The following is a 27306-nucleotide window of genomic DNA, read 5'->3' as shown; positions in this document are numbered from 1 at the left end:
TTGTCCCAAGTCAAGACAGGTGCACATTTTTAAATACTTCACTTTTGAATATGTTTGTACATAGACCATTCAAGTTTGAACATGATGGGTGACTCACAAACTGGGCTGTTTTGGCAAAGTCAGCCCAGAGAAGATTTATCTTGCAGAGTTCGTCTGAAATAGCGCGACTAGTCTGCGGGTCTGTGACCTCAGTCAGGTAGTTGGCGACTTCGTTCAGGTGAGCTTGTCGAGAACTCCACTCTGACATCACTGATAATGTCACCTTAAAAAAAAAAAAAAGTCGATGGATAGGCATGTTTATATTCCAAAAAACAGAAAAAAAAACCCTCACACACAGCTATTAAAATACTTAAGGCTTTTCTGCCCAGTACAATTTTTTATAGCATTTAAAACTACAATCAAAAAGTAAATTAAAAGTTTGTGTGTACCTCTGTTCTCTGCCCGTGTCGCTGACTATGCGGACCCTGCTCCAGCCATGCGCGCATTGAGGTATAGATATCACTGTAAGAGTCCCATGCTGCCAACACACGTCCCATAGTTCCCCTCATCATCCGTATACCTTCCAGAGTTGCTGTCACATCTGCTTCTAGATCAGCCACCTGGCGATTTACCTGTGTGGAGTCTCCAGCTGAAGCAGACATCAGCTTATCAATAATTATTGATTAACAACAACACTTTCCAAAAAATGCCATTTCATTGTCATATTTATTTATACTGTAATTACTATGCGCATGCGCGCACACACACACACACACACACACACACACACACACACACACACACACACACACACTTCCTTTGTATTACCCAAGGCAGCCTTGCTGGTGTATTTGTTAGCGATTAGTTTAAATCTGTGGAGGGCTCCTTCCAGCAAAGAGGTCAAGTCCTGTTTGTTCACAGTCTCCTAAAAACATTAATTGTGATCAAATTTGAAAGCTTTAATGATTTCAATCTTTTAATGTAAAAGTAATGCCCAGCCATAAATACACTTTTAGCATTCTGTCATTTTTCACTTACATTCCAGTCCTGCATTAGCACACGAACAGCCTCCTGGGAAATGTAGGCTCTTTTCCAAGAACGCAGTTTAATTTTGAGTTGATTCAGCAGGTCTAACACTGTGTGTCTGCGCTCATGGTACTCCAGCTTAATACCATGATATTTAGCTGTTACACGGACACTGGTGAACCTGGAAAATGGACACGTACACAAAAAAATTGAAACGATAACAGAAATATTGTCATTTAAAGTGATACTGTTTCATTCCCAGTAGGATTCATGTCTGGTTAAGCAGTCAAACTCACCTTCTCTTCATCTCTTCCATCTTGTCTGTCGGCACCAGAGTCTCTCCAAACTCATTTGTGTTTTGAAACATATTAAACCTCTTGATGTGATGTGACATCTCCTCCAAACACACCTGCAAAAATGTGGCAGAAATATGACATCAATTACATTTTCATGACTGAACAGCTCTATAGCATAATAAAATTAACATATGGAAGTCATTCAAACCTTTAGTAGATCGAGTTTCTCACGGGCCTCCTCCGCGGCTCGAGCATGATCCACTGGCTCGCCCTCTTCGGCAGATAAAACCTTTTCAATACGCAACAACCAGCGGCCAACAATGTCCAGTGGAGATGGGAGACTCAGGTCCAGCTCTGTTTTATACTCACGCAGCTACCAAAGACACATATATCAGTGCAAATCAATTAGCATACAGCTTCTGTGTACTGTATTTCTATACACTAGGAAGCTAGTTCATCCATTTAGATGGCACGCATTTGTCTATGTCTATTTGTCATATATATTCATTTGTTATTTTTCTGTTTTTCAATTGAATCTAATGAATCTCAGCACCAAATTGAATAATCAATTAAAACCCATCAAATATCAAGAAAGTAACACAACAGAACGCTTTTGTGATGCTGTGAACTCTGACCTTCTCAGCGAGAGTGTCCCATGCTCGTCTGAGGGCTTTCTGCTCTACACTGAGCTGAGGTGTCCTCTTCATCGCTGTTAGTAACGGCATTACGGGTCGCCTCTGCTCGTTGAAGGACACAATAAAGGTGTGGAAGACCTGAAACAAATTTAAATAAACATTAATGCAACAAATCATGTACATGTACAACAAAACCAATGCAAATCTAAAATGTGTTTATTTACCAGGATTACCAGGATATCTATATTTGTCTGTCTATACTTTAACTCAGTATCTCAACACAGTCAATGACACAATAGGTATTATAAAACAATACAGTAAAAAGTATATATATTAGGGCTGTCAAAAGATTAATCGCGATTAATCGCATCCAAAATAAAAGTTTGTGTTTGCATAATATATGTGTGTGTACTGTGTATAATTATTTTGTATATATAAATACACAGAAATATTTGCATACATATACTGTATATATTTATATATAATTTATATTATATATAAATATAATTTTTTTATATATAAATTATACAAAAATCAACATTTTTCTTAAATATATACAACATGCATGTGTGTATTTATATATACAAAATAATTATACACAGTACACACACATATATTATGTAAACACAAACTTTTATTTTGGATGCGATTAATCGCGATTAATCTTTTGACAGCCCTAATATATATATATATATATATATATATATAAATATTCTGGTTAAATGTGTAAATATACAAACAAATAAAGCAGATTTGCTCATAAAATTTTGTTTTGATGTATGATGATGACTGTGCCTTTATTGCAAAAAAAAAAAAAAAGAATGTTATTCACTCAAACTCAAGAATTTAATCATTTTAGTGCATTATTCCACAGTGTGGATTGTTTAAGTTAAAATAAGGGTACGTTTACACAAGTCGACAATGATGTACTAAAAACAGAAAGGTTTTTCATTTGCGTTTTTCACGTACAGATGACGACGTTGTCAAAACGATCCCGTTCACACAGATCTGCGAAAACAACTAACAATACTGTATTATGCTGCCATACCAGTAGTTGGCGATCATGTCACTTTGTAAAGAAACACTACACGCCTAAGACTGAACACGTAAATTAATACACATCCGCATGACGTTGCCGTTATCACAAATTCACATTTGTGTAGCTTACATAGAGACATAACGGTATCGTTTTCAAAAACTTGCACTATGAAACCCATTTTCAAAAGTTTGTGTTTTCAGGGCCCAAAAACGTAACCTGGCTCCGCCCTCCTACGTACTTCCGCTCAATTTTCATTTTTACTTCAGCACCAAATTTTTACCGGTCCAATCAGCGAACAGAGGGAGTGGCTGAGAACAATGATGTTGAGGTCGTGCGCTAGTTTGAGTTGTAGGGTTACGTCACGACCAAACGTTAGCGATTGGTTATGGCAGATCCAGAGTGGGTCTGGGCAGATCCAATAGTTTTAAACTTCAACAGAGTACCCGCCTTCAAGGAAGTTAACGCTTGTCAATGGAGAGTGGCCAGACTCTCTGTACAAATGAAATGTACGAGAGTCTGGTAGGACCAGGCTACCAAAAACGCTGTTGTTGTGTAAACGTCCCCTCAGACATTCATTGATATTCAGGTCTTACTTGGTATCTTTCAGCATAGCTCTCTCCCTCTGTGGAGTCCCATCCCTCTATCAGCTCCTGATAGGCCTGATCCAACCAGCATGTGACCTCCTGAGCCTTCTGATTGCCTGAGGTCTGGACAGACAGAAACAAAAAATAATTGTTTTATTTTATTATCCTTTAGGGAGTTTATGGTGTCATTATAGTAACGATATACAAAACAAAAATATTTTCAGCAATCAATATCTGAGGTAAAATTAAAGATTAAAGCTGTGCACGAGTTAAACCATTTGCACTGCACACTAAACAGTAAAGCAGAGTTTAGTATTGCAGTCCTCTATAGGAAGCAAGTTCTTAACACAAACCAACTTTCTCAGCATGTCTGTGATTAAAATGCTCCTGCCAAGTACCATGAAAGCTAAAGTTCAGTGTATTAGAATCTTCAAACACAAGAGGGGCTTTATTAATCGAATTATCTCCTTAATTACAGGGATTTTCTCTGGTTTTAATGGATTAGCTCTGTAATTTCTGGGATTATCTTCATAATCGAGTTTATAGTCATCAGCATGTTTATACATGCAAAACACTGGTATCAACACTGGTTACGGAGCATCAGAGGGGGTATTTTAAAAAGGGGAGTGGGGGGTGGATATTTTACCCCAGGGCCAGCTGCTCTAGCTGTATCAGGTGATTGGGGAGGGCCTGATTTGATTGGACAGGGCATTAACAGGTGAGCCTGATCAGAGAACATATCAAGTAAAACAATTAAAAGTGGGCCATAGCATTCAAACTCTTCAGTCAAAATCAGTCAGTTTCAATCATTAGACCTACAGGAAGATATACACTTTTACTTTCATTAAAATACATTAATATACACTTATTTTACATTTTAACCCAAAATCTTGATGAATTAAAATAAGTCTATAAACATGTTGTGTCAACCACTTACAATAACAGTATAGTCTATTCGCTCACAAAACAGGTTAAACAGGCCGGACAACCTTTCATAGACATTTCTGAATAATCCTGACACTGGTAGTAAAAACTAACACACCTTTACCAAAACTAAAAGAGAAAAAGCAGTTAATGAATGAATCACGCACCTAAAAATAACAGAGAGAGCGACAGAGAGATAGAAGTACCTGTCTTAGAGGTGACGCAGATATAGAGGGAGTAAAGTCTGATGGCAGATTGACAGGAGAGAGACGCTGAGGAGGAGTGAGATACTAAACCACCATAGAGAGGGGGAAAACAGAAAGAAAAAGAAATAAAGAGATAAGAGAGCATAAAGAGTCATTTGAGCATTTAGATTTACAGTGTGAAATGTTGGAGGAATACTATCACTTGTTTTGATATATAATTATGATTGAATAAAAAAAAGTCTAATTTAAAAAAAATTCCAATTCCGATTTATTAAATTGTGTTTGTGATTCAAAATGTGATTTAAAATAAAAGCTCTATCGTGATTTCTGTTTTATTTAAATTAATTGTGCGGCTGTAGTTAATCCTACTAAAGGAACAATTCAAGGAATAGTTGAAACATGAAAATAAATAAATTATGACCATTCATTTTTGGTTGAACTATTTCTTATTTCCATACTTGTGAGGACAGTGTTCACTAGTGAAAATGGTTCAAATGGCAAAAGCCATCTGTAAAAGGTCAACGTTAGGGTATAGTAATTGTAATCAGTGAAAAAAGTAAACAAGAAACCTTCAAAAGTGTACAAAAAAGTCAAAGTGTGTGTGTGTGTGTGTGTGTGTCTAACCTGCATTTCTTCGTCAGAAACAGAAGTATCTTTAGAGTACTGTAGAAACTGAGCAACATAAGTCATTATAGACTTTTCATCAGGATCCCTAACATCAACATCTGAAATACAAATACACTATTGTTATATGATAATTTCATATACATAGAAAACAGAAGCACAAATGTATTACTGTTTGTTGCACACACAAAACAAAACTGCACAGCATACAGTACATTTGCACTGCCCAAACACACACTTACCGGCTGGATCTAGTAGTCTGGGGATGTGAAGTTCTCTTTCAGCAATGTGGAAGGCTTCTTCCAGGTTCTGTCTGTTCGTTCTTGTTCGGGCTCTGGTTAGGTCCACTATATTCGGCCTTAGAGCATGAAGTATAGCCAGAAACACTACGCCACTCCTCCAGCTCACCTTAAAATCCTTCACATTCAGAGTACAACCAGCCCTGAAAAGACAGAAAAAGATGAATGGTTTTATAGTCCAGAATCTCACTGTTCCCAAGAATCCCTTTCAGCAGGTTGTTCCTCACCTCTGGCACTGCTCTCTGACCCACAACAGCAGGGCTTTCTTGGCAGATACACGGAAACGTGAGTGCAGGGGTGAACCACGGGGTGGCACTGGACTGCTGCGGGCACTGCTGCTGGTGGAACGAGTGTCCAAACTCGCCAGCGACTCCAGAGACGACTGACGAGAACTAAAGGACAATGTGCTGGCCAACTCTTCAATCTAAACAACGTAGAAGACCCATCAGAAAAATCATCCAACAAAACTAACAATCGTTCTCCTCAGTTTATATCTAGGGGTTGATATAACCCTGTCTCTGTTACACAAACGTACATGAAAGTGCATGATGATGGTCCAGACCAGACCCAGAATGATGGAAGGCTTGCCGTCCATGATGTCCGAGACATTGATGTTGACCAGTTTGATCTGCAGGGTAAAGATGTTGATAAAGTTACAGATGTTGATAGTTCACCTTCACACAGAAGTGAACTAAAACTAGGGCAAAGAAAAATTAGACAAATGAGAAAATGCGATTGTTCTTCAAAGCAACAGACCATAATCTTTTATTAGCCACATGCAAACAAGTCTCCCTCTACTTAAAAACAAATAAAATACAGCTTAATTTCTTAATATGTACTTTCCCCATTCAGTCCCATGATACTAGGAAGAGAAAATTTGCCCAAACAAACAAAAATGTAGTTTCAACACAAATTAAGTTTTTTTGTGTGTGCAACTGATTGAAAGCCCATTTAAATACATTTCCATGAGTTTTTTCCAAGTGTGCCATCTTACCGATTTCCTCATAAGGAACGCTAGAGCTTTCTCAATGTTTGATCTGTGCTGAAATGTCCCCCTTCCTTTCTCCCGGCTCTGTAATGAAGGTTGGTTATGATTATTAGAAAATCCCACTAAGTTTTTGTAATAGATTCTTATATTTGCCAATGTTTGGCCAATTTGAGATTATCGGTTTACACCAATAGCCTAGTAACTGGATAGTGCACATTTTCTGTTTTCAAACTTTTTGGAGTAAATCTGGAGTGTAATAATGCAAAATTAACATTAATATAGTCTCATAAATCTTATATCAAATTATATTGCATTATATTATACATGCATACTGTAGGTATATTTGTGTATATATATTGGGCGATGGCCATCTTGCTCTCTAGATATCAGCATAGGTTATTGAAAAATCAGTTAAAGGATTAGTTCACTTAAAAATGAAGATTCTGTCATCATTTCCTCACCCTCAAGTTGTTTCAAACTTGTATGAATTTCTTTCTTCTGCAGAGCACAAATGAAGATATTTTGAAGAATGTTGGTAACCAGACAGTTGATGAACCCCATTGACTTACTATGGAAGTCGATGGGGTCCATCAACTGTTTGGTTACCGAACTTGAGAGTGAGACAGAAAAATTATGACAGAATTTTCATTTTTAAGTGAACTATTCCTTTAAAATGAACGTATATCGGCTGATATCGAAATGGTGGCCGATATATCGTGCATCCATACACTGTAAAAAGTGATCAGTTGATTTAACTTAAAATACTGCACATACTGGCATTATTAAGTAAATAACTTCATTCATAATTGAAAAAAATTAAGTTATGTGAACTTGACGATTCCACATAACTTTTTTTTTTCAGTTACATATGAAGTTATTTACTTAATTTTAAGGCATAAAAAATAATGTTTTCATTTGTAAGTGAACTATTCCTTTAACAACTATTGAACTAGACACTTACCATTCTCTGACCACTCATCACCTCCAGCAGATCCAATAGTCTGCTTCCATCTCTGAATTCATTGAAAAGATCCAGCACAGTAACCGGAGGACTCCTCTGAGAGATCAGAATGAAATATCCCATATTAAACACCAGAATGCACATGGTTTATAACTTCAGAACTAAACCAGTCAGGCAAATCACATGAAAACATTTCAGGGCCATATCTCACCTCAGAATTAAGATATAAAATACATTTTGGCTAAAAAACAAACAAGCTATTTCACACTCACTTTTTTTTTCTTCATTGTGGATTAATTTTCATGACAAAGCAAATTTCCCCTTAAATCTACCCAAAACTTTTTGAATAAAATTGTATTGCTGGAATATTGTATAGTGTCCATTTGTAACAGTTTTGTTAGGTAACAGGAGTCAATGCTCATGGCTGATATTCAAATTATGTCTAGAGGACAAATCAGACAAGCTTATGTGAACTCAACCTTTTACATAAAACTGAGGGGAGACAGAAATGAGCATCTGAAATGATCTGAAATGACACATTGATGTCTCTTTTATGTGTGCACACATCCCGTTCATGCCTGTAGGACGCCAAGCCACGTCAAACTGATTGTGTCATTTGCTCACTTTATAAGTAGCCGTGGCTGTGAATATGTCCGTTCACGAGTGTGTGCGCTGACACAACTCCTGTTGCTGTCTGTCTTTCTGGGCCATGTTTGAGAAGATTATATTTACACCCTGCACACCCCTCATTCCCTCCCCGCTATTGGAGAACCTGCAGGAATGACCTCTACCAACAACACTTTCCATATCCGTCATTTATCTGTAGTTTAGGTGCAGTTTCCGAAAGTGAAAAAGTCCTGTGTGTTATTCGCAGTTAATACAAATTATTAAAAATAATGCAAGTGAAGTTCATGAGGATTCAGATAAACATGACATAGAGTCTATTACTGATAGTGATATATATTTTCTAAGTCAAGATTAACTTTGATGAACTTTCACCCTAACCTTAGACAGCTGGGCATTGATCCAGTTGGTGAAGGTTCTCTTCTGAATTTGTTCCTGCTCCACTGAGGGCAGAACAGACAGGAGAAAAGCATGAAAACCAGCATTTACAAACATAGCGAGCGAATACATTACACACAAATGATCTGCAGGATTGTATCTCTATGTGCTGTGTTCATTTCAATTCAAACAATGTCTAAGAATAGATCTTATAAATGCATGAGCAATTAATAACACTGGTCAGGTTTGTCAATTTCAGTTAATTGAATGTGTAGCAATGCATAAACTTTTAATGTAAATAACATTTTAATCTGTAAAGGAAAGACATTTTTTTTCACATATATAAAAAAAAAAATTCATTCATTCATACAAACTTTTATTTGTCTTAATAATTTGCATGTGGTTCCCATGAAATGCAATTCAGACCTAAAAGCAGTCACGTCAAATAGAGTGCAATTTATGTTTACCGTTATAAAGTTCCATAAAATCAATGAGCTCATCGGCTGTGTGAAGAACATCTTTATCCTCCATTCTCTGACAATCCACTTGTTCCATTCTTCTCCTTGTTCAAGAACCTTCAAATCTCTCACAATACGTCCAAGTCTACACAGATCAACTTTTACCAAAACTGTTTTCTCAGAGTTGTCGACTCTCTCCTCAAACGAGCACGTCAAATCTACAACCACTATTTCGATGAACCCCATAAGACGAATCTGATCGCCAACCTGACTCTGTTTTGAGCAGTGATTCTAAAAGAGCTCTCCCTCATTAAGTGCTAAACATGGCCACAGTCACTATGAATAAGACTCTCAGGTCAGTTATCAGGATAATGTCACTGTTGACCGACTGACCCACAAGGAGAGAACGAGAGAGTGTGTGTTTGAATAAATTCTTTGACAGGACTGGCATGGTTTGACAGTCACTGTTTCCACACTCCTGTATCAGTAGCACAGAATGAGGGAAAGCTTTGAGATGATTAAAGTTATCAGCTGACACCCACCCTCAGTTTCCTGTGGATTTATTTAGAGTTCAGCTATCAAATACTAATGCACTTTTACACTTGACACAGTTAACCCAGGGTCATTTTTACCCTGGGAAAATGATTTGTCAAGCACTGAGGAAGTACATAATACTGTGTGTTGCCTTGTTGCTAAACAGCTTGCTGTGAAATTGTACTGCTGCAAGTGTGCAACGTGCATAACCCAGCAAATGAAGCCTATTGTATTTACAGGGTAAAAAAAAAACCCATAAAGACCCATCCCAGACAGCAACATTGTGTAGGCCCAGATCCGGCCAACATCTGGTACATGTGGAATCCACATGTACCAGATGTGGGCTGGATCTGGGCCAACACTGTGTTGCTGTCTGGGATAGTCCAGGTAACCGTAGTGCAAAAATGTTTTCTTATAGTAATACAAAAAATATAATATACAAAATATGTTTATACATAATTTCAGTCAAATATAATTAATGACATTTATTAATGACATCCATCTGTAGCGATTAAAAAAAAAGTTGTTATTAAGCAAAAGAGAAAACAACATGGAGATCAGGTATGGTTCCTGGGATTTGTAGCAGAGTTTTTAGTTATTTACTTTTTTATTGTTTTTCTAGTTTTGCAGAGATGAATATGAGCTGAATATGAGCTAACTTTCCTTTAAAACACTCACATAAAAATATAGTTAAAACACAGTGAGGCAAGTGCAGAGAGGGACACACAAACTCGTTGAATCTTTCACCAAGGTGTTGATCCACCTCAGAAAGAAAGATTTGAAGACAACAAAATTCTCTCAGCAAACACTCTCCATTACTGGTGACTTCATTTAAATGAACTCTACAGAAACACAATGACAGACTGGAATGTTTCCATTGAACAAAGGTCACATCTTGTGTGTTCTAATGTGTTTTGGGTGGTTCGTAAATAGTTACATACAACACCTCCCTTTGAGCAGAACAACAGAAGGAGGGGAAACAATGATGAAACGATCAAGCAGATAAAAAAGAAAAGCCCCATAACATGCCTTTGACTGACACTTCATTTAGGCGGTACAGATACCATGAACAAATTACAGACTGTTTCATAATAATAATAGTGAAATAAAATCAAATGCACTACCACACCTAAAAAGCTCCTTAATTAACCCGAAAGACCTTTACATGACATTTAAAATCATTTAAAATTATGTTTGATTTGTTAATCAAATCTTTTGCCAATTTCTGTAAGACTGCACTGCAGAATGTGCAATACTTTTATGCTTATGCAATACTTTTTATTATAAGCACCTCACCTTGTGATCCATGTTTCTTGCTATGAGACCTTTCAGATGGGTGTCCAACCCCGACAAAACGAGGGAGAGGCAACTTCTTTTTGTTGTCTTTTAAGGAGACATCAGCAGTGGTTGCACCATGATGTTCAGATATACATATGATAGAACAATATTATGGCAATTAAAAATGCACAAAATGTTATTTTGATTATTGCATACTACTGTATCTGTTGTCCAACTAGTTTCAGAGCTACTACAAACTCACCCATTCTGACGTCATCAGATTTACTATCCAAAAATTTCCTGTATCATAATCAGTTGTTGCATGTTGGAGTGTGCAATGGTAAATGCTTTATAAACCAGCCTCATCTTGCAGTTCAGCAAATCAGTACAAAACTCCTGCACCGAAAATCTGGAAAGCATGTATCAGCTGAAGAACTGAAAACTACCGTAAACACATGGCACAACTTGCCCGGTAACCTTTAGCTAAGTAATTCAAGATCAAGTGCCAGTACTGCAGGTTTTAAAAAAGGCTCCACCTTTTACCTATGTCAAAAAAAGAAACGCACACAGCATGTCCACACAGGCGCTGATTAACGCTTCTTCTAATGCAGATCTACTCTATCCTCAGGGTCCAACAGTGATCAACATGTTAAGACATTCATTATTGACTGATTCTTTAGACATAAAACAAAATATGTTTCACAATTTCACCAGCCATCAAGTTTTCAGCCATTTTCAACTGACTCTTTTTGTTCATTTCAGAGCTCTGACAGAGAGAAGTATTAGCAAAAAAGAACAACTTTTTATTTTTGTGCAGTTTGTCATAAAGGTATTTTTCCCTAATGATTTTAAAATAACATATCAAGTAGCCTGAAACACAATAAAACCACTGTAAAAAGTGATTTGACTTAACTTAAAAAAAGTGAGGAAACCCGTTGCCTTAAAATTATTATTATAAGTAAATAACTTCATGTGTAATTGAAAAAAATGAAGTTATGTGGAATTGTCAAGTTCACATAACTTAATTTTTTTCAATTACGAATGAAGTTATTTACTTGATAATTTTCAGGCAACGGTTAAATCACTTTTTACAGTGTATGGATGCAACCATTTCGGTATCAGACGATATATGTTCATTTTAAAGCAGGGTTCACCAATCTCGGTCCTGGAGGGCCGCTGTCCTGCAGAGTTTAGCTACAAACAGCTCCAACACACCTGTTTGAAAGTGTCTAGTATGCCTAGTGAGACCTTGAGCAGCTGGTTCAGGTGTGTTTAATTGGGGTTGGAGCTAAACTCTGCAGGACAGCGGCCCTCCAGGACCGAGATTGGTGAACCCTGTTTTAAAGGAATAGTTGACTTCAGAATGAAAAATCTGTCATCATTTACTCACCCTCAAGTTGTTTCAAACCTGTATGAATTTCTTTCTTCTGCTGAACACAATATAAGATATTTTGAAGAATGTCAGTGATCAAACAGTTGATGGACCTCATTGACTTCCATAGTATTTTTTTTCCTACTATGGAAGTCAATGGGGTCCATCAACAGTTTGGTTACTGACATTCTTCAAAATAATCCTTTGTGTCCCACCAAAGGTTTGAAACAACTTGAAGGTGAGTATATGATAACAGAATATTCATTTTTAAGTGAACTATTCCTTTAATGTTATCATTATCTGCCCGAAACGAACATTTGGCCAATATACGTTACTTTTCACGTTTTTAAGTGCTATAATTGTGTCCCCAGTGCATCTACCAACCCAGAAAACATGAAAAGTGACAACCCAGTAACTTTGTTTTGGTAAGCCTTTCTCTACAAGCATGTCAAAAAATAAGCAGATCAGATTTCACTCCCCTTCTGACGTAGGAAGGGGATCTTATTATTATGTTGCCGCCCCTTAATCTGCACGTTTCCACCCACAGCGCTGCCATTTGGTTTTCAAAAGTATAACTAGTTATAACGCAATGGCAAAAGTTTGAGGAAAGCATGTAAACTGTTCTGTCGTTGCTGCACAGACAACAAATGTCACAGCTGTCTTATAAATCCCTCAGGGAACTGTGTCAACTTGTGTGAAAGTTAAACATGACGGTATATGCAAGTCGATGAGATGAATCAATGTAACTCCACAACAACTACATATATGTATCCACTAACCATTCAGAAACGTCCAGGTGCAGTCTAAAAGTTGCAACCTCTTCCTGAATCTGACTGTTGGTTATTTCTGAGATTTTGGATGTGTGAAATGTGCGTTTGTTATTGCCGGAGTATCCGAAGCTTGTGTAAAGGATCGACCCTCTTCTGAACAGAGGCAGGGAAAAGCAGCTCATTTGAATTTAAAGGGACACACAAAAATGCGTGTTTATGCTCACACCCAAAAAGGGGCAACTTTGACAAGCTATAATAAATGATCTGTGGTATTTTGAGCTGAAAATTCACAGACACATTCTGGGGACACCAAAGATTTATATTACATCTTGTGAAAAGGGGCATAAAATGTCACCTTTAAAGCTGATAAATAATGAATTATTTCCTTCAGCTGAGACACTTCAGTTGGCAATATTTGCCATGATGCCTTTGAATTGCTTAAAATATGATTGGAATCACTTGCTACGGAAAATACATTGAAGTGCAACATGTCCAGCATAAGTCTGTCATATAGGCTACATAAAATTATAATGAGAACATTATAATTATGTTTGGGATGTTGCTTTTAATTGTGAGACTTTTGTTTTTGTAATCAGGCTCCCAAAAGTTATATAAAAATTTGGATTTAGATAATTTTGTTTATATATTGGTTATCGGCTTTCAAATATAAAGAGTTATCCATATCGACCAACATTTTTATATCAGTATTCATATCCCTAAACTTACACATTGTCAACATTTAATTCACAGTGATTTTGACTGCTTAAAGTAAAGCAGTCAATCGAGCAAGCTCAGCTCTACAATCGAGCAAGGAGCAATTATGGTTTTTTAGAAGTAATCATCCCTTAATATTTGCCTAAATTATGTTCATTAAGAAATCACATTTATCATCACCTTACTCTGGAAACAACAACAGAGGAGATTTCTGTGGATAAAAAACACTTTGCATGCTAGAAAAAAACACTTTTGAGCAACTCTTCAGGACTCAGGGCAATAGAACTGCCTGTTCCCAAACAATCTGCAAAACACGTGACCATGCTGTAATTATGCCTTAATAAAGTCATTCATTTCATCCTTTCAAAGCATAACGTGTTTGGGGTTGTGTGTGTGAGAGAGCGAGATCTAGAGCGATTTTAACCCATACTGTTCAGTATCACCAATAAATCAGTTTAATCTGCTTTTGAGGAGACCAAAAGTTTGTTAAATGAACGAATAAATTCATATCATCCTCCAAAGTCCATTGCAATAGATATAGTGATAATATCAGACCTATAACAGATAATGAGAAGGTTTTATTTTAGTTTTATGCTCAATCAAGAGCTTCCATCTGACCTTGCAGTAGTATGTGGACATCATCGATGTCTAGTGGGAGTGAGCCACGTTCAACGGGCGGGTCTTCAGATGTCCTCTGTGATGTCATGGTTCCCACGGACACGGTTCAGCTGAGAACCGCCTGAGGGACTGCAGCATCTGTCGAGGGGACAGATGAGGTCATATCAGTCCAGGTTTATTTTAACATTCCTTTGACACAGAGTTGTATTAAAATTTCTGTAATGCATTTCTTTTTTTGGCTGTAACTTTTATGAAGGGTTTTTTTTGTAATTTAAGGAAGCATTTCTATAAAATATACACTAGACTTACAGAAATATGGTCTATTCAAGCAGACAATTTAGCTGATAAATAACCTATACAATATTATGAAAATGGCAATTCCATAATACTGGCTTATTTGAGCTGGTATCTTCCGGCCAAAAATTATACACGTCAATTTAAAAAAAATCAATAAATGGTGTACTAATTTAAAGCAATATTCTCAATATATTTAACCATTTTGATTAGAAACAAGGAAAAACTTTGGCTGTTTTTTCATATTAGTGGTCATAGAAACAGTAATGAGTTCCTATTTTATCCATTATATTATGACATATATGATGAGGAAATTGAACATACTGAAATGTACTGCATACTGCTGAAGGCACCATGAAATCAAAATGGACCATTCCTATTTTTATGGAATATTGCAGTATTTATTATAAATTATTTATGCACATCATTTTTTTATTATTCAAGTGCACTTGTAATCTTTAATCAAAATAACTTCCCCTTCCTCTTGCAACATCTCTTCTGTGATGACATATTTACTGGTGAGAGGGCAGAGCAAACGATTCAATCAATTCCTGATGGACAAAATCAAGTCCCATCCTACATTTTTTTCTTGTTCAAGAAGCCGTTTCATGTCACAATAATGAAGAAAAGATTATCACAACTTCCCTTTCATGATGTCTTTAAATTCCTGCAGGTAGACAAAAAAAAGTCAGCAGTTGTGCCTTCTAAGGATCCAAAACTGCCACTTTTTCAGAATGCGTGGGGAATTATTGAATTACTATACATTTTAGATTCATTGTTTTTCTATTGTCTTAAAGACGACTTTCTTAAATAAACAAAGTCATGGTAAAATGTCATTGCATGCCCTTGCAGCACAACGTGACTCTGGTACAGAGGGGTGTGCTATCCCAAGATGGAATCCCAGGAACACACACAGAGAGAGAGAGAGAGAGAGAGAGAGAGAGAGAGAGAGAGAGAGACATTCTGCACATACAGGCTTAATGATGTGGAATGAAAACACAGCATGCATTAACACGAACTGGACACATTCCCAAAGATCAAACATTATAGTGTGATGGGATCACAGTCAAATCACACTAAATATGACATGGAAGTTATATGGAAACTTCATCCACACGGACTGACCACCACAGCATCTGAAGCATTTCACACGTACACAACATTACCCCAGGCAAATCTTCTATGGAAACATATGTCACTGCCTTTGAACAAAACATTGTGATAACTGTCTTTGTTTAAAGGGATAATTCACCCAGAATGTAAACATCTATCATTGTTTACACTATAATTTTGTTAAAATAGTAGCTAAATGAAGCTCTTTTCCAAATAGTGATAGAACTGCTACAGCCGATTTGTGTAAACTACTCCTTGAAACCATTCTAAAACATGTTTTATCTTTTTTTTTTATCTATCTATGAGAGAAATCATTACCAAAAAACAGTGCTCATCCACAGAAGCTGTAAGTGACTTTACGTAGGCTAACAAAGCTTTCCTCCAAGCTGGTTTGCATCTTCACATCTGTAGGCCTACACAAAACGTTGAACAAGTCAATGGCATATAAAAATGACATGACAATGACAGAAACGTTCCGTTCCGCACACGGTCCAGAATAACCAGCGTGACCTCTGACACACAGAATGCCTTGAGCGCGAGAGGGGCGGGGCGCGCTCCACGGGCACCAAAATAGCGCTCGCGCGGGCACGTCGCTTTTACAAAGAGCACAATCAATATCAACTAACACAAATTCAATTCTACTGCATGACTTCATTTCGTCATTTGAGTCCCGAAATTAATCTTTTAAACTAAAACTAGCTACTTATACAGCTAGGCCTATTATTATTACTATAAGGCTATTATAAAAGTGGCATAGGCCTACCTATATTATTTATTTTTTACAGAATTTTTACAGCAATTTTTTTTAACAAAACGTTTGAAATTAAGAACAAAACAAATAACAACAACAAAAGATAGGCCTAGTTAATATGCTGTATTAAAATAAATATGGTGTGATTACAATTATGTTATGCGTTATTCAATGACCTTAGAGCTGTCAATATGGGTCTGTTGAACTCGGGTTCTACTCACATGTTTGGCAAAGTATGAAAAACTCTCTTCAAATGTCCACTTACACATCCAGTGTTGAATGTTTTCCGTCGTCAACTACAATAACGACAAATATAAATCGTTAGGGAGTTCATATTACTGCGTGTAGCGAAGAGTGAAGTTATAGACTCCCTCCCGTTCGCGGTGTGATTCGAGTGTGTGTGTGAGTGAAACCGTACGCGCGCGCGGGGGTCTCTAATTATAACCACCACTCAGGGCAGCGAATAGACACAGAGGAGCATAGCAGGAGCACACACCCTCTGTGCAGATCAATATCCCACGGTGCGAATTAATAGAGCATTTGTGCAGGTCACCCACCAAATTAATGGTTAACATTACTTAGTGGCCTTAGTAAAGTTACAGCAAGTTTCATAGGCTACAAGTAGGCTATAGGTTTCAAATGGGCTTTAAAGTTTCAGTAGCCTATTGAGAAATTATGTAATAGGCTACAGTACATGGCTCAAAGTTAGTCACAGCGCGTATTTTTCACCAGTTGCTAAATAGACACTATAAAAGTAGGCTTACGTCGTGCTCTTTCCATTGACATCAGCTTCAGGAGCACTATAGGTCACACATTGCAATAATTAATAGCAATAACACTATGTAGAAGAAACTGATGCAGAACTAAAGGAAATGTTGGGAGACAGCATGATCACACGGTTCAAGTGATTAGCTCATATTGAGTCTCTGAAGTTCACCAGAAACTTCCCAAATTGACCACTAGACGTCACTGTGGCGTCATTTTCGTTACTTGAAGACAACGTGTTTACTCTATACTAGGTACTTTGTAGCCTACTTTTCAATACGTTAAGACAACATGTTTTACATTGCTTTAACTCATCAAAATAAGTCGAGCAGTTTTCAACTTTAAGTTATAGTCTAAGAGATTCAAGTTCAACTCATTTTTTGAGTCAGTTTAATGTAATTTAAGTTTAAATTACTTAAACAACCAAGTTGATTGAACTTAAATTTAAGGCAGCAACTAAGATAGATAGATAGATAGATAGATAGATAGATAGATAGATAGATAGATAGATAGATAGATAGATAGATAGATAGATAGATAGATAGATAGATAGATAGATAGATAGATAGATATTCTATACTTTTTTATTAATCAAATTTTCCCTATAATAGTGGCCCCAGTCAGATCAATCCTAATGTTATCGTCTTCTATTCAGACTTCTGTTTGATTTGGCAGCAAATAGTTATGTCTAATACGTCTGTTTGTCATCCAAACATTTTCAATGTCATTTAATTTATACTCCAATTACGTAGAAATGTAATAAAGAACTGAATTAAGTCAGCGCAACTGTCATCCTCGCCCCTCAGTCTGAGAAAACTGCTTCTTTGATTTTGCCACATGTTGCCATGGTAAGTATCTGACTAAACTCAGAGTGTTTGCAGCCTGACGTCTCATTTAACCTGTCCTGACACCTTCCTATTCTTTCTGGAGCCAGGACTAACCACAGCCCACAAGATGGATGGATGAATAGATGAATACATGGATTAGAGGATGAAGGTGCTTCCCATTCTCTTCCATGTGAATGAGTCGGAACAAAAAGAGGTTCTTTCCTCTTCATTAAGTTAATGGATGTACGGCTGATGTACCTGAGTACTAGCAAGTAAGACGTGCAGAGATTTCAGAGCCTGAGGGGTTGGATCAATTTCCACAAACATGGACACATCGGCTCCTTCCCTGTTTGTCTTTGGTCTTATGTGACATCTCTTTATTACTGCTGGGTGCAGTTGGCGCTACAGAGACAGCCCCGTGTGTTTTAGGTGGGGTTGGCATTGCCGTTTCTAATAAATTACAGATTTGTGCAAGATCAGCGTCAGAGGTTCTTCAAGGCTACAAGTGCAAGTGAGATTTCTGGAGAGTTCTGCTGTGCTGCATCTGCTGTCCAGGTATCTTTGACCTTGCTGAAACTAAGACAAATAGAAGTAAGATAAGTGAGGTTTATGTTTTAGAAATACTTTTATTTGATTAATTACTGTGATTTAGGCACCTGTTTTATCCACTGAGATCCACAATCACTGGAAACACAATGACTCCTCTGAGGTCTGGAGCACAGGGGTGAGAAACTTACAAAGCACTTTATTTATTATTATTTTTATAGAGGTTTGGAAACATTATTTTGATTTATCTTATCATATTTTTTAAAAATGTAATATTTTTATGACTGATTTTCAAGGGTAAAATAGTAATACACCACACTGTAAAAAGTGATCAGTTGACAACTAAAAAAAAGGGAGGAAACCCATTGCCTTAAAATTATTAAGTAAATAAACTTCATGCGTAATTGAAAAGATTAAGTTATGTGGAATTGTCAAGTTCACATAACTTCATTTTTTCAATTACGCATGAAGTTTATTAATAATTTTAAGGCGTTAACGGGTTTCCTCACTTTTTTAAGTTGTCAACTGATCACTTTTTATAGTGCACAGATTTTTTTTAATGTTATTTATTGAATAAAAAATACAGTAATATTGTGAAATATTACCAATTAAAACAACTTTCCTATTTTTAAATGTAATCTCAAATTTTTATGCTGAATTTTCAGCACCTTTACTCCAGTCTTCAGTGTCACATGATCCTTCAGAAATCATTCTAATATGATGATTTGGTGTTTAAGAAACATTTATTACTATTATCAATGTTGATAACAGTTGTTCTGCTTAATATTTTTGTGGAACCATGATATAGTATTCAGTAGTCATGATATAGTATTCTATTTCTTTCAGGATTCTTTAATGAATAGAAAGCTCAAAATAACAATCGTTTGAAATAGAAATCTTTAACATTATAACATTATGTCTTTACTAATCAATCAAAGTATTCATTTCTTTAAATGAACATTTGAATGACAGTGTAAATGCTGAATGTAATGTGTAATGTGACCTTCATATAAATAAAAGAAAAACGGTTCTGCTTTCATGGATCATTACAACTCAAATAATTAATAGCTCTAATTATAAACTGCATGTTACGTTAATCAAGAGTAATTACTTGATGTTTTTTAGGAAGAGCACCAACAGAATATTTAACACTGAATCATGAGACACATGGACTCTTATGTTATGCATGTGTGTGATAGATTGTCTCCCGTGACCCTGTGCTGTGTGACACTGGCTGTCTGGCTGTGCTGTGGAGCTCATACTGAGGCTTCTGTGCTCAACCTGAAGCGTTTCATCGGCTGCGCAGTTCGAGAATTTACCTTTCTGGCCCGTAAGCCGGGATGCGGTGGGCTGCACATCTCCACTGACGCCTGCTGGGGACGCTGTGAGACCTGGGAAGTAAGACTATGAACAGCATTTACTAAAGCCAGAGAGAAGAGCTCTTGCCACACACACCTGCAATGTGATGAATACTTAAGATGATATAAAACTGTCAAGGAGAAAATACTTTATAAGAAGGATTGTAATGCATTGAAATGACTTAACAGGGTTTTAAAATGGATCAAATTAATCAAATTAAAACCCCAGATATATTACTCAGTGGCAAAAAATTATAGATTAGGTGATTTTGCTTTTAATACAGATTGAAGCAGCCAACAGGGTTTGAAAACAATTGATTATATATTAGAAAGATTATTTTATATTAGTTATATTAGAGTTTGCATTTGCATTATTTATTGTTTGTAATTGTGTTTAATTTGTATACACAGAGCGGTTGAAGGCACTTTTTGAGACCAGAACTCACGTTGACCCAAATAATCTGAAAAAAAAAAAAAAAAACTGAAACGCTTTTCCTTTAGTGCTCTTAAGAGAGAGGTCGGGAACCTCTTGGGCGGATTGCTGGAAATTAAAGGGGGGAAAAATAACAACAAGAAATTGAGGAAAATGGCAGCAATATTTGCTCAGTCAGGCCTGGCATTATTTTTTACTGTTGTTTTTAATGTATTTTTTTGTGGTGTTTATAATGTTTATAATAATAAATGTTATAAAGAATAATGTTAAATAATACTATGTTTTAGGTAGTACCATAATTGTAGGTATTATGTATAAATATTACTAGTATTATTACTGCTGTACTCATAGACAATTTATTGTCTATAATTATTGTAATCTACTGTCATCTCACAGACAATTTATTGTCTATGAGTACAGCAACATACACTGGTCAAAATCAACTACTTTGAACTCAAAAATATAATTTTATATAGCTGAATCAACCTGAAAACATTAGAGCTCTCCAGTTTTAAGGATGAGATCAGGACTGCACAGTTTCACTTTTAAAGAAAAGAAAAAGTGCCTTCAGGGTCAAATTTCTATTTCAGTTAATGGCGTTTGAATTGGAACAGACATTTGGGACATTATTTAAAATTTAAAGATTAGCGTACTGTTAAATATTAAAGTATAAAGATGCTTTTAAGTGTACAGTCCATCTAAAAAAAAGTGCACAAATGAAAAGTCCTCATTATGCCATCAGTCTGACATCACCTGTCAATCACTGCAGAAGCCTGTCCTGGACCCGCCCTTCATCGAGTCGCATCAGCGCGTGTGCACCTATAACGAGACCCGATTAGAGACGGTGCAGCTGCCCAACTGCTCAGCAGACGTGGACCCGTCCTACACCTATCCAGTGGCCCTGCGGTGTGACTGTTCGGTGTGTCTCACCAGCACCACTGAATGCATCACCTCTGTCTGATATGCAGGAGAAACCAGCCATTATGGTTAAAACACCAAACTCCATGTGCACTGCAGGAATAAAATTTTTACCTTTAAATGGTCCCTGTATGTTTTTTTCCCCCTCCTCCTCTTTCTGAAAAGATCAAAATTATATTAATAAAATAAAACTGCAAACACCACACCCGCGATCTTCTGTCATAAACTGAAAAACAAGGATCTTGTAGCGGCAGGACATAAGCCATTAAATCACGTTACATTATAAGTTTCATTATGTATTTTTCCAGGAGATTTGTTATTATGTTTGTTCCAAACGGTAGATGCAAAAGTCTTGTGACTATGACACATCCATATGTGTGTGTGAGTGCTAAAGAAAGTCTTGTGGATCTCGTGGATGTATCATTAGGGGGTCCAACCACCTGTTCAATGCTGCTCTCATCTCACTGATTCATCTCTGACAGTCCTTCACAGTCATATACTGTATTATATATACAGTACCACCTGCTCTGGCTCTTCCTTCTCAGGCCAACCAGGTGAACTGTTTGTGTATTTACTTTGTTCATATACTTAATCCATTCCTGCATCTAAGCATCTACGCTGTTTTGTGTGCTGATCACACACATATGAAAACATATGAGAATGAGAATAAATCATTTTCTCATCATCAGCATCCTGCAGCACTGAAGACTAATATCTCAGAAAGCTGTGTTACTGTGAGTTCACATGTCCCAGCAGTCCCAGCCAGATAAATTATTTAAAACCTCACTAATGTGAAAATGATGAGAAAACATTTTCCTCTCCTATTCTGGCATCGTATTGAGCAGCAGACGCTTATGATTATTATTATTACCTTTTCCATTGGTGTGTAACGCCTCAGAGGTCAAATTCTGCAGTTTTGTACTGGAAATTACATTTAGGGCCAACAGTTTAATATAGTTTCATTAAGATCCACAATTACAAATGTGTGCAGATTAGTTTAATTGATTTTGATAGGGTAAATGTGGTGGTTCCTTCACAAGAGCGGGACAAAAATGCTATTTCATTAATACAAAAAAAATACTTAAATTGACAGTTCTGGTCAGCTTCTGATCAATCAATCAATCTAAAATAAAGTTAAAAAAAATGTAATAAATTAACCCTAATCCTTCCCTCGGGTCATTTTCACCTGAAACCCGTTAAAGAAATAAATGTTCATCAGAGGGGTCCAAGACCCTAGGACTTTCGGCGCACTTGAACCGAGAATATTTTTTTTCCACAATTTTTTTTTTTTTTTTTTTTTTTTTTTTATGGATTCAAGGAGTTTTGTGGTTGAAATTTTAAAACGTGACAAATCCTTCACTCGTGGGTCAATTTGACCCCCTATAAATGGAATGCGGGGAATGCTTCAGTTGGCCTACACATAGAAAATGCTAAAACTTTACCAAAAATGTATTTATAATGTCTACATGTGTATCTGCATACTAAAGAAAAACTGACTTTAGGACCCAGCGGAACAGCTCATTTGCTCCATATAGACTATATATAGCTATAAGGCCATCTAGTGACAAGAGTCATGAAATATTACTATGTTATATATTTTTTTTTTTCAATAGAGGTTGGCAAAGACACCCAATGCAAGATATTTTGAGATGAATTAAAAGGGTTATGCTATTTTGAATTTAAGTTGAAACAATGTGAGGAATGTGCTTACATGACTATTTATTTATTTTTTTATTGATCAAATCTAGTAATTTAAAGTTAAATAAAAAAAATAAAATAAAAAAAATCCTAAATAATTTTAGGGCTTCGGGTCATTTTGACCCGCGAGGGAAAGATACAAAGTGCGAGGGAAGGATGAAGGATAAATGCAATTTCACATCAAATGCAATTTGATGCTTCATTTCTCAAGATATTGCAGACTACTAACCAGCAAAATTGCTTTCAACATTGATAATAATGAGAAAAGTATCTTGTGCATCAAATCAGCACATTAGAATGACTTCTGAATGATCATGTGACACCAAAGACTTGAGTAATAGTGCTGAAAATTCATATATTTCATACATATATTTCACAAAGTTGCTATTTTTACTGTATTTTTGATCAAATAAATGCAGGCTTGGTGAGCATAAGAGACTTGAATGGAAGTGTATTTCCATATAAAGTATCACATTAGGGTAAATGTTCAGGTAAATGTAGTGAGACAAAAATGCAGACTACTACAATTCAATTTTTAGCATTTTGTAAAATAAGAGAGGCTAAAAGCTAATTCTTAACTTTGGGTCAGGAAATATAAAATCTTTTCAGTTATTTTAACTTGGAATTACAATATACCATTTTTCCCTTTTTTAAGTCCCTGGCAAAAAACCGTGTGTGGGGGTACAAGAGGGGGCCTCCAAAGAGACGGGTGCCCCGGGGCCTGGTAGGACCATAATCCATCCTGGCTTTTGATCAACGGTGTTCCCAGTGATTTTGTTGCTACGGTAATGTTGGCATGTATGTAAGTCACCAGCATTCCCAGAAATGTCAAACCTCCCCCAAAGCTGCCTTTGTCCCAGATTAATTACCAAAATTACCCTTCTGTCAAATCACTTCCATTCAATTAACTGTCAAACAAACAAACTCTAAATCTGGCCCAACTCATGGACATGACAGTCTCTTTCAAACGACTCGAGGCGTTTGAGCTGACAGGTACAGATCCAACCGAATGAGGTTCTAAATATAAGCAAGAGAAAAATATAGGAGACACTGTTCAGTGTTCTTACACAACAACTCACTCTCTCACCTTTATGTTCATTTACGTTCATTTTTAGTCTTTTTATATACTAGTAATTATATCTGCACTATAAGATCACTAATCTATGGAAGCTTTTTTTTACATTAAAAAAAATGTAAAAGATAATTGAGACTTTGCCTTACAATTCTGACTTTTTTTTTTAACTTTATTGATGACTTTATGACTTTATTATATCTTGCAGTTATGAGAAAAAAAGTCGCAATTACCAATTTATTTTCTTTTTTTTTTCAGTGACGGAAACAAGCTTACATTCAAATAAATTTTACGTTGAAAAAAAAAACACTTGACAGTGAGATATCTTCATAATTAATTTCTAATTAGATTTAGTCCACACAATTCTGAACTTCTATAAAACTATATAACCAGGATCAGATGAAATGGTTGCAATTTTATCATCACTTTCCTATATTTGATGCGCTCTGGGAAGCATCTTAAAGTGATAGTTCACCCAAAAATGAAATTTCTGTCATAATTTACTCAGCCTCAAGTTCATACAGGTTTGGAACAACTTATAGGTGAGACAGAATTTTAATTTTTGGGTGAACTATCCCTTCATCCGGCAGTTTCAGTACTCTCTTTCAAAAGAGAGTTAAGGCCATGGAATCTTGTAATTTTAGCTTGTGTGAAGCTTGCTACAGAGAATTATCTGATATCTGGACAATCTGATCAATAAGAATCTGAAAATTCCCATTTATCTTAATTGCAAGCTATTTTAGAATGGCTCTCAGTGCAGAAAGATTGAGCAGCAGAATGATGTAACTGTACTTTCAGGCAGAGGCCAACAGAACCATGCAAATAAAACTCTTGACCCATGGGTCTTTTCCCAATTAAATGTTGTCTAATGACCTCAATTGAGGTTAAGCTCATTGAGACCTTAAGACCAGCTAAAGTCAGGACCCATTAGTACACAGAGGGCAGGCCTCATGTTATATTCAATACAGCACCAACCCTTTGATTTTACATTCACAAACACACATTACTCCTGAAATGGACATGAATACGTGAAACAACATTTATGTGTTTGTGTGTGAGAGAATATAAAAGCACATTTTTTCACATAAAAGCACTTGTTGTTTTTTTGCTATGGCAAAATCAAACCTATTCTAGATCTTTAGCCAGCTCAGCAAAAAGAAAGAGAGTAAGAGATACAGTGAGGAAAATAAGTATTTGAACACCCTGCTATTTTGCAAGTTCTCTCACTTGGAAATCATGGAGGGGTCTGAAATTGTCATCGTAGGTGCATGTCCACTGTGAGAGACATAATCTAAAAAAAAAAGTCCAGAAATCACAATATATGATTTTTTAACTATTTATTTGTATGATACAGCTGCAAATAAGTATTTGAACACCTGTCTATCAGCTAGAATTCTGACCCTCAAAGACCTGTTAGTCTGCCTTTAAAATGTCCACCTCCACTCCATTAATTATCCTAAATTAGATGCACCTGTTTGAGGTCGTTAGCTGCATAAAGACACCTGTCCACCCCATACAATCAGTAAAATTCCAACTACTAACATGGCCAAGACCAAAGAGCTGTCCAAAGACACTAGAGACAAAATTGTACACCTCCACAAGGCTGGAAAGGGCTACGGGGAAATTGCCAAGCAACTTGGTGAAAAAAGGTCCACTGTTGGAGCAATCATTAGAAAATGGAAGAAGCTAAACATGACTGCCAATCTCCCTCGGACTGGGGCTCCATGCAAGATCTCACCTCGTGGGGTCTCAATGATCCTAAGAAAGGTGAGAAATCAGCCCAGAACTACACGGGAGGAGCTGGTCAATGACCTGAAAAGAGCTGGGACCACCGTTTCCAAGGTTACTGTTGGTAATACACTAAGACGTCATGGTTTGCAATCATGCATGGCACGGAAGGTTCCCCTGCTTAAACCAGCACATGTCAAGGCCCGTCTTAAGTTTGCCAATGACCATTTGGATGATCCAGAGGAGTCATGGGAGAAAGTCATGTGGTCAGATGAGACCAAAATAGAACTTTTTGGTCATAATTCCACTAAACGTGTTTGGAGGAAGAAGAATGATGAGTACCATCCCAAGAACACCATCCCTACTGTGAAGCATGGGGGTGGTTGCATCATGCTTTGGGGGTGTTTTTCTGCACATGGGACAGGGCGACTGCACTGTATTAAGGAGAGGATGACCGGGGCCATGTATTGCGAGATTTTGGGGAACAACCTCCTTCCCTCAGTTAGAGCATTGAAGATGGGTCGAGGCTGGGTCTTCCAACATGACAATGACCCGATAGAGAATCTTTGGAGGGAGCTCAAACTCCGTGTTTCTCAGCGACAGCCCAGAAACCTGACTGATCTAGAGAAGATCTGTGTGGAGGAGTGGGCCAAAATCCCTCCTGCAGTGTGTGCAAACCTGGTGAAAAACTACAGGAAACGTTTGACCTCTGTAATTGCAAACAAAGGCTACTGTACCAAATATTAACATTGATTTTCTCAGGTGTTCAAATACTTATTTGCAGCTGTATCATACAAATAAATAGTTAAAAAATCATACATTGTGATTTCTGGATTTTTTTCTTTAGATTATGTCTCTCACAGTGGACATGCACCTACGATGACAATTTCAGACCCCTCCATGATTTCTAAGTGGGAGAACTTGCAAAATAGCAGGGTGTTCAAATACTTATTTTCCTCACTGTAAATGGATTGTAATAACAGAATCTTGAGGGCTTGATGCCAAACTGCAGCTTCCACTACCTGAAAATTGGCTTCAGCCGAGAGCTTCCTCTGTCTTTCTTTTCTAGAGGACAAGATCAAACCAGCAGGACTGCAATACAGAGCTGCACTCTTTAACCTGTGCAGGAAGTTTTAACTCTCTGCTGCCTGGAAACCGACAGGGAGATGAGGCACATGAAACCTGTGATTAAAAGCATTGGATGTAGTAGAAAAAACACATAAGGTTACTTTTAGAACTGAGAAAATCCTCTTCAGTACATTTTCAGAAACTTTGATAAAAGCTGGAAAGATTCCAAACTTAAGCAACATTATTTAAACGCAATAAATCAATTAAGAGAACAGTTGGTCTCTTTAAAATTAAAACCGTGATCCATTTTTTCAGGATTCTTTGATAAATAGAAAGTAATTTTTTTTGCAACAATATAAAAGTATTTTGTCACTTTTGATTAATTGTATGTATCATAAGTAATTTAATTTCTTAAAAAAAAGTGCTGA

The 27306-nt window shown here is 36.7% G+C and overlaps 2 protein-coding genes across 3 annotated transcripts in view; one reads left to right on the top strand and one right to left on the bottom strand.

Annotated features, from left to right (window-relative positions):
* syne2b (spectrin repeat containing, nuclear envelope 2b) overlaps nt 1-16881 on the bottom strand; it is a 122506-nt gene extending 105625 nt beyond the window's left edge. The window contains exons 1-19 of one of the 2 annotated variants that reach the window (XM_079856232.1): nt 11096-11137; nt 10852-10938; nt 8567-8628; nt 7562-7657; nt 6607-6684; nt 6148-6240; nt 5840-6036; nt 5556-5755; nt 5314-5414; nt 4690-4773; nt 4206-4283; nt 3569-3682; nt 1937-2074; nt 1510-1674; nt 1302-1414; nt 1018-1186; nt 808-904; nt 429-628; nt 98-262 (exon numbers count right to left, since the gene is read on the bottom strand). In XM_079856232.1, coding sequence (XP_079712358.1) covers nt 98-262; nt 429-628; nt 808-904; nt 1018-1186; nt 1302-1414; nt 1510-1674; nt 1937-2074; nt 3569-3682; nt 4206-4283; nt 4690-4773; nt 5314-5414; nt 5556-5755; nt 5840-6036; nt 6148-6240; nt 6607-6684; nt 7562-7657; nt 8567-8628; nt 10852-10938; nt 11096-11099 — 2241 coding nt within the window. In that variant the 5' untranslated portion in view covers nt 11100-11137. Of the gene's footprint in view, nt 1-97; nt 263-428; nt 629-807; nt 905-1017; nt 1187-1301; nt 1415-1509; nt 1675-1936; nt 2075-3568; nt 3683-4205; nt 4284-4689; nt 4774-5313; nt 5415-5555; nt 5756-5839; nt 6037-6147; nt 6241-6606; nt 6685-7561; nt 7658-8566; nt 8629-10851; nt 10939-11095; nt 11138-14307; nt 14446-16686 lie in introns of those variants that run through there. The other variant, XM_079856233.1, reaches the window with a different exon arrangement.
* Nucleotides 16882-18554: 1673 nt separating this feature from the next.
* On the top strand, nt 18555-21407 carry gphb5 (glycoprotein hormone subunit beta 5). Its single transcript, XM_079856239.1, has 4 exons — nt 18555-18612; nt 18710-18781; nt 19803-20001; nt 21164-21407. The coding sequence occupies exons 2-4, from the start codon at nt 18753-18755 to the stop codon at nt 21353-21355; spliced, it is 420 nt and encodes a 139-aa protein (XP_079712365.1). The 5' UTR covers nt 18555-18612; nt 18710-18752; the 3' UTR covers nt 21356-21407.
* Nucleotides 21408-27306: the final 5899 nt, after the last annotated feature.

Source organism: Squalius cephalus, assembly GCF_949319135.1.
Source record: "Squalius cephalus genome assembly, chromosome: 21".
NCBI classification, from domain to species: domain Eukaryota; kingdom Metazoa; phylum Chordata; class Actinopteri; order Cypriniformes; family Leuciscidae; genus Squalius; species Squalius cephalus.
Note: the sequence above shows the minus strand (reverse complement) of the source record. Positions and strands in the feature narration are given on the sequence as shown.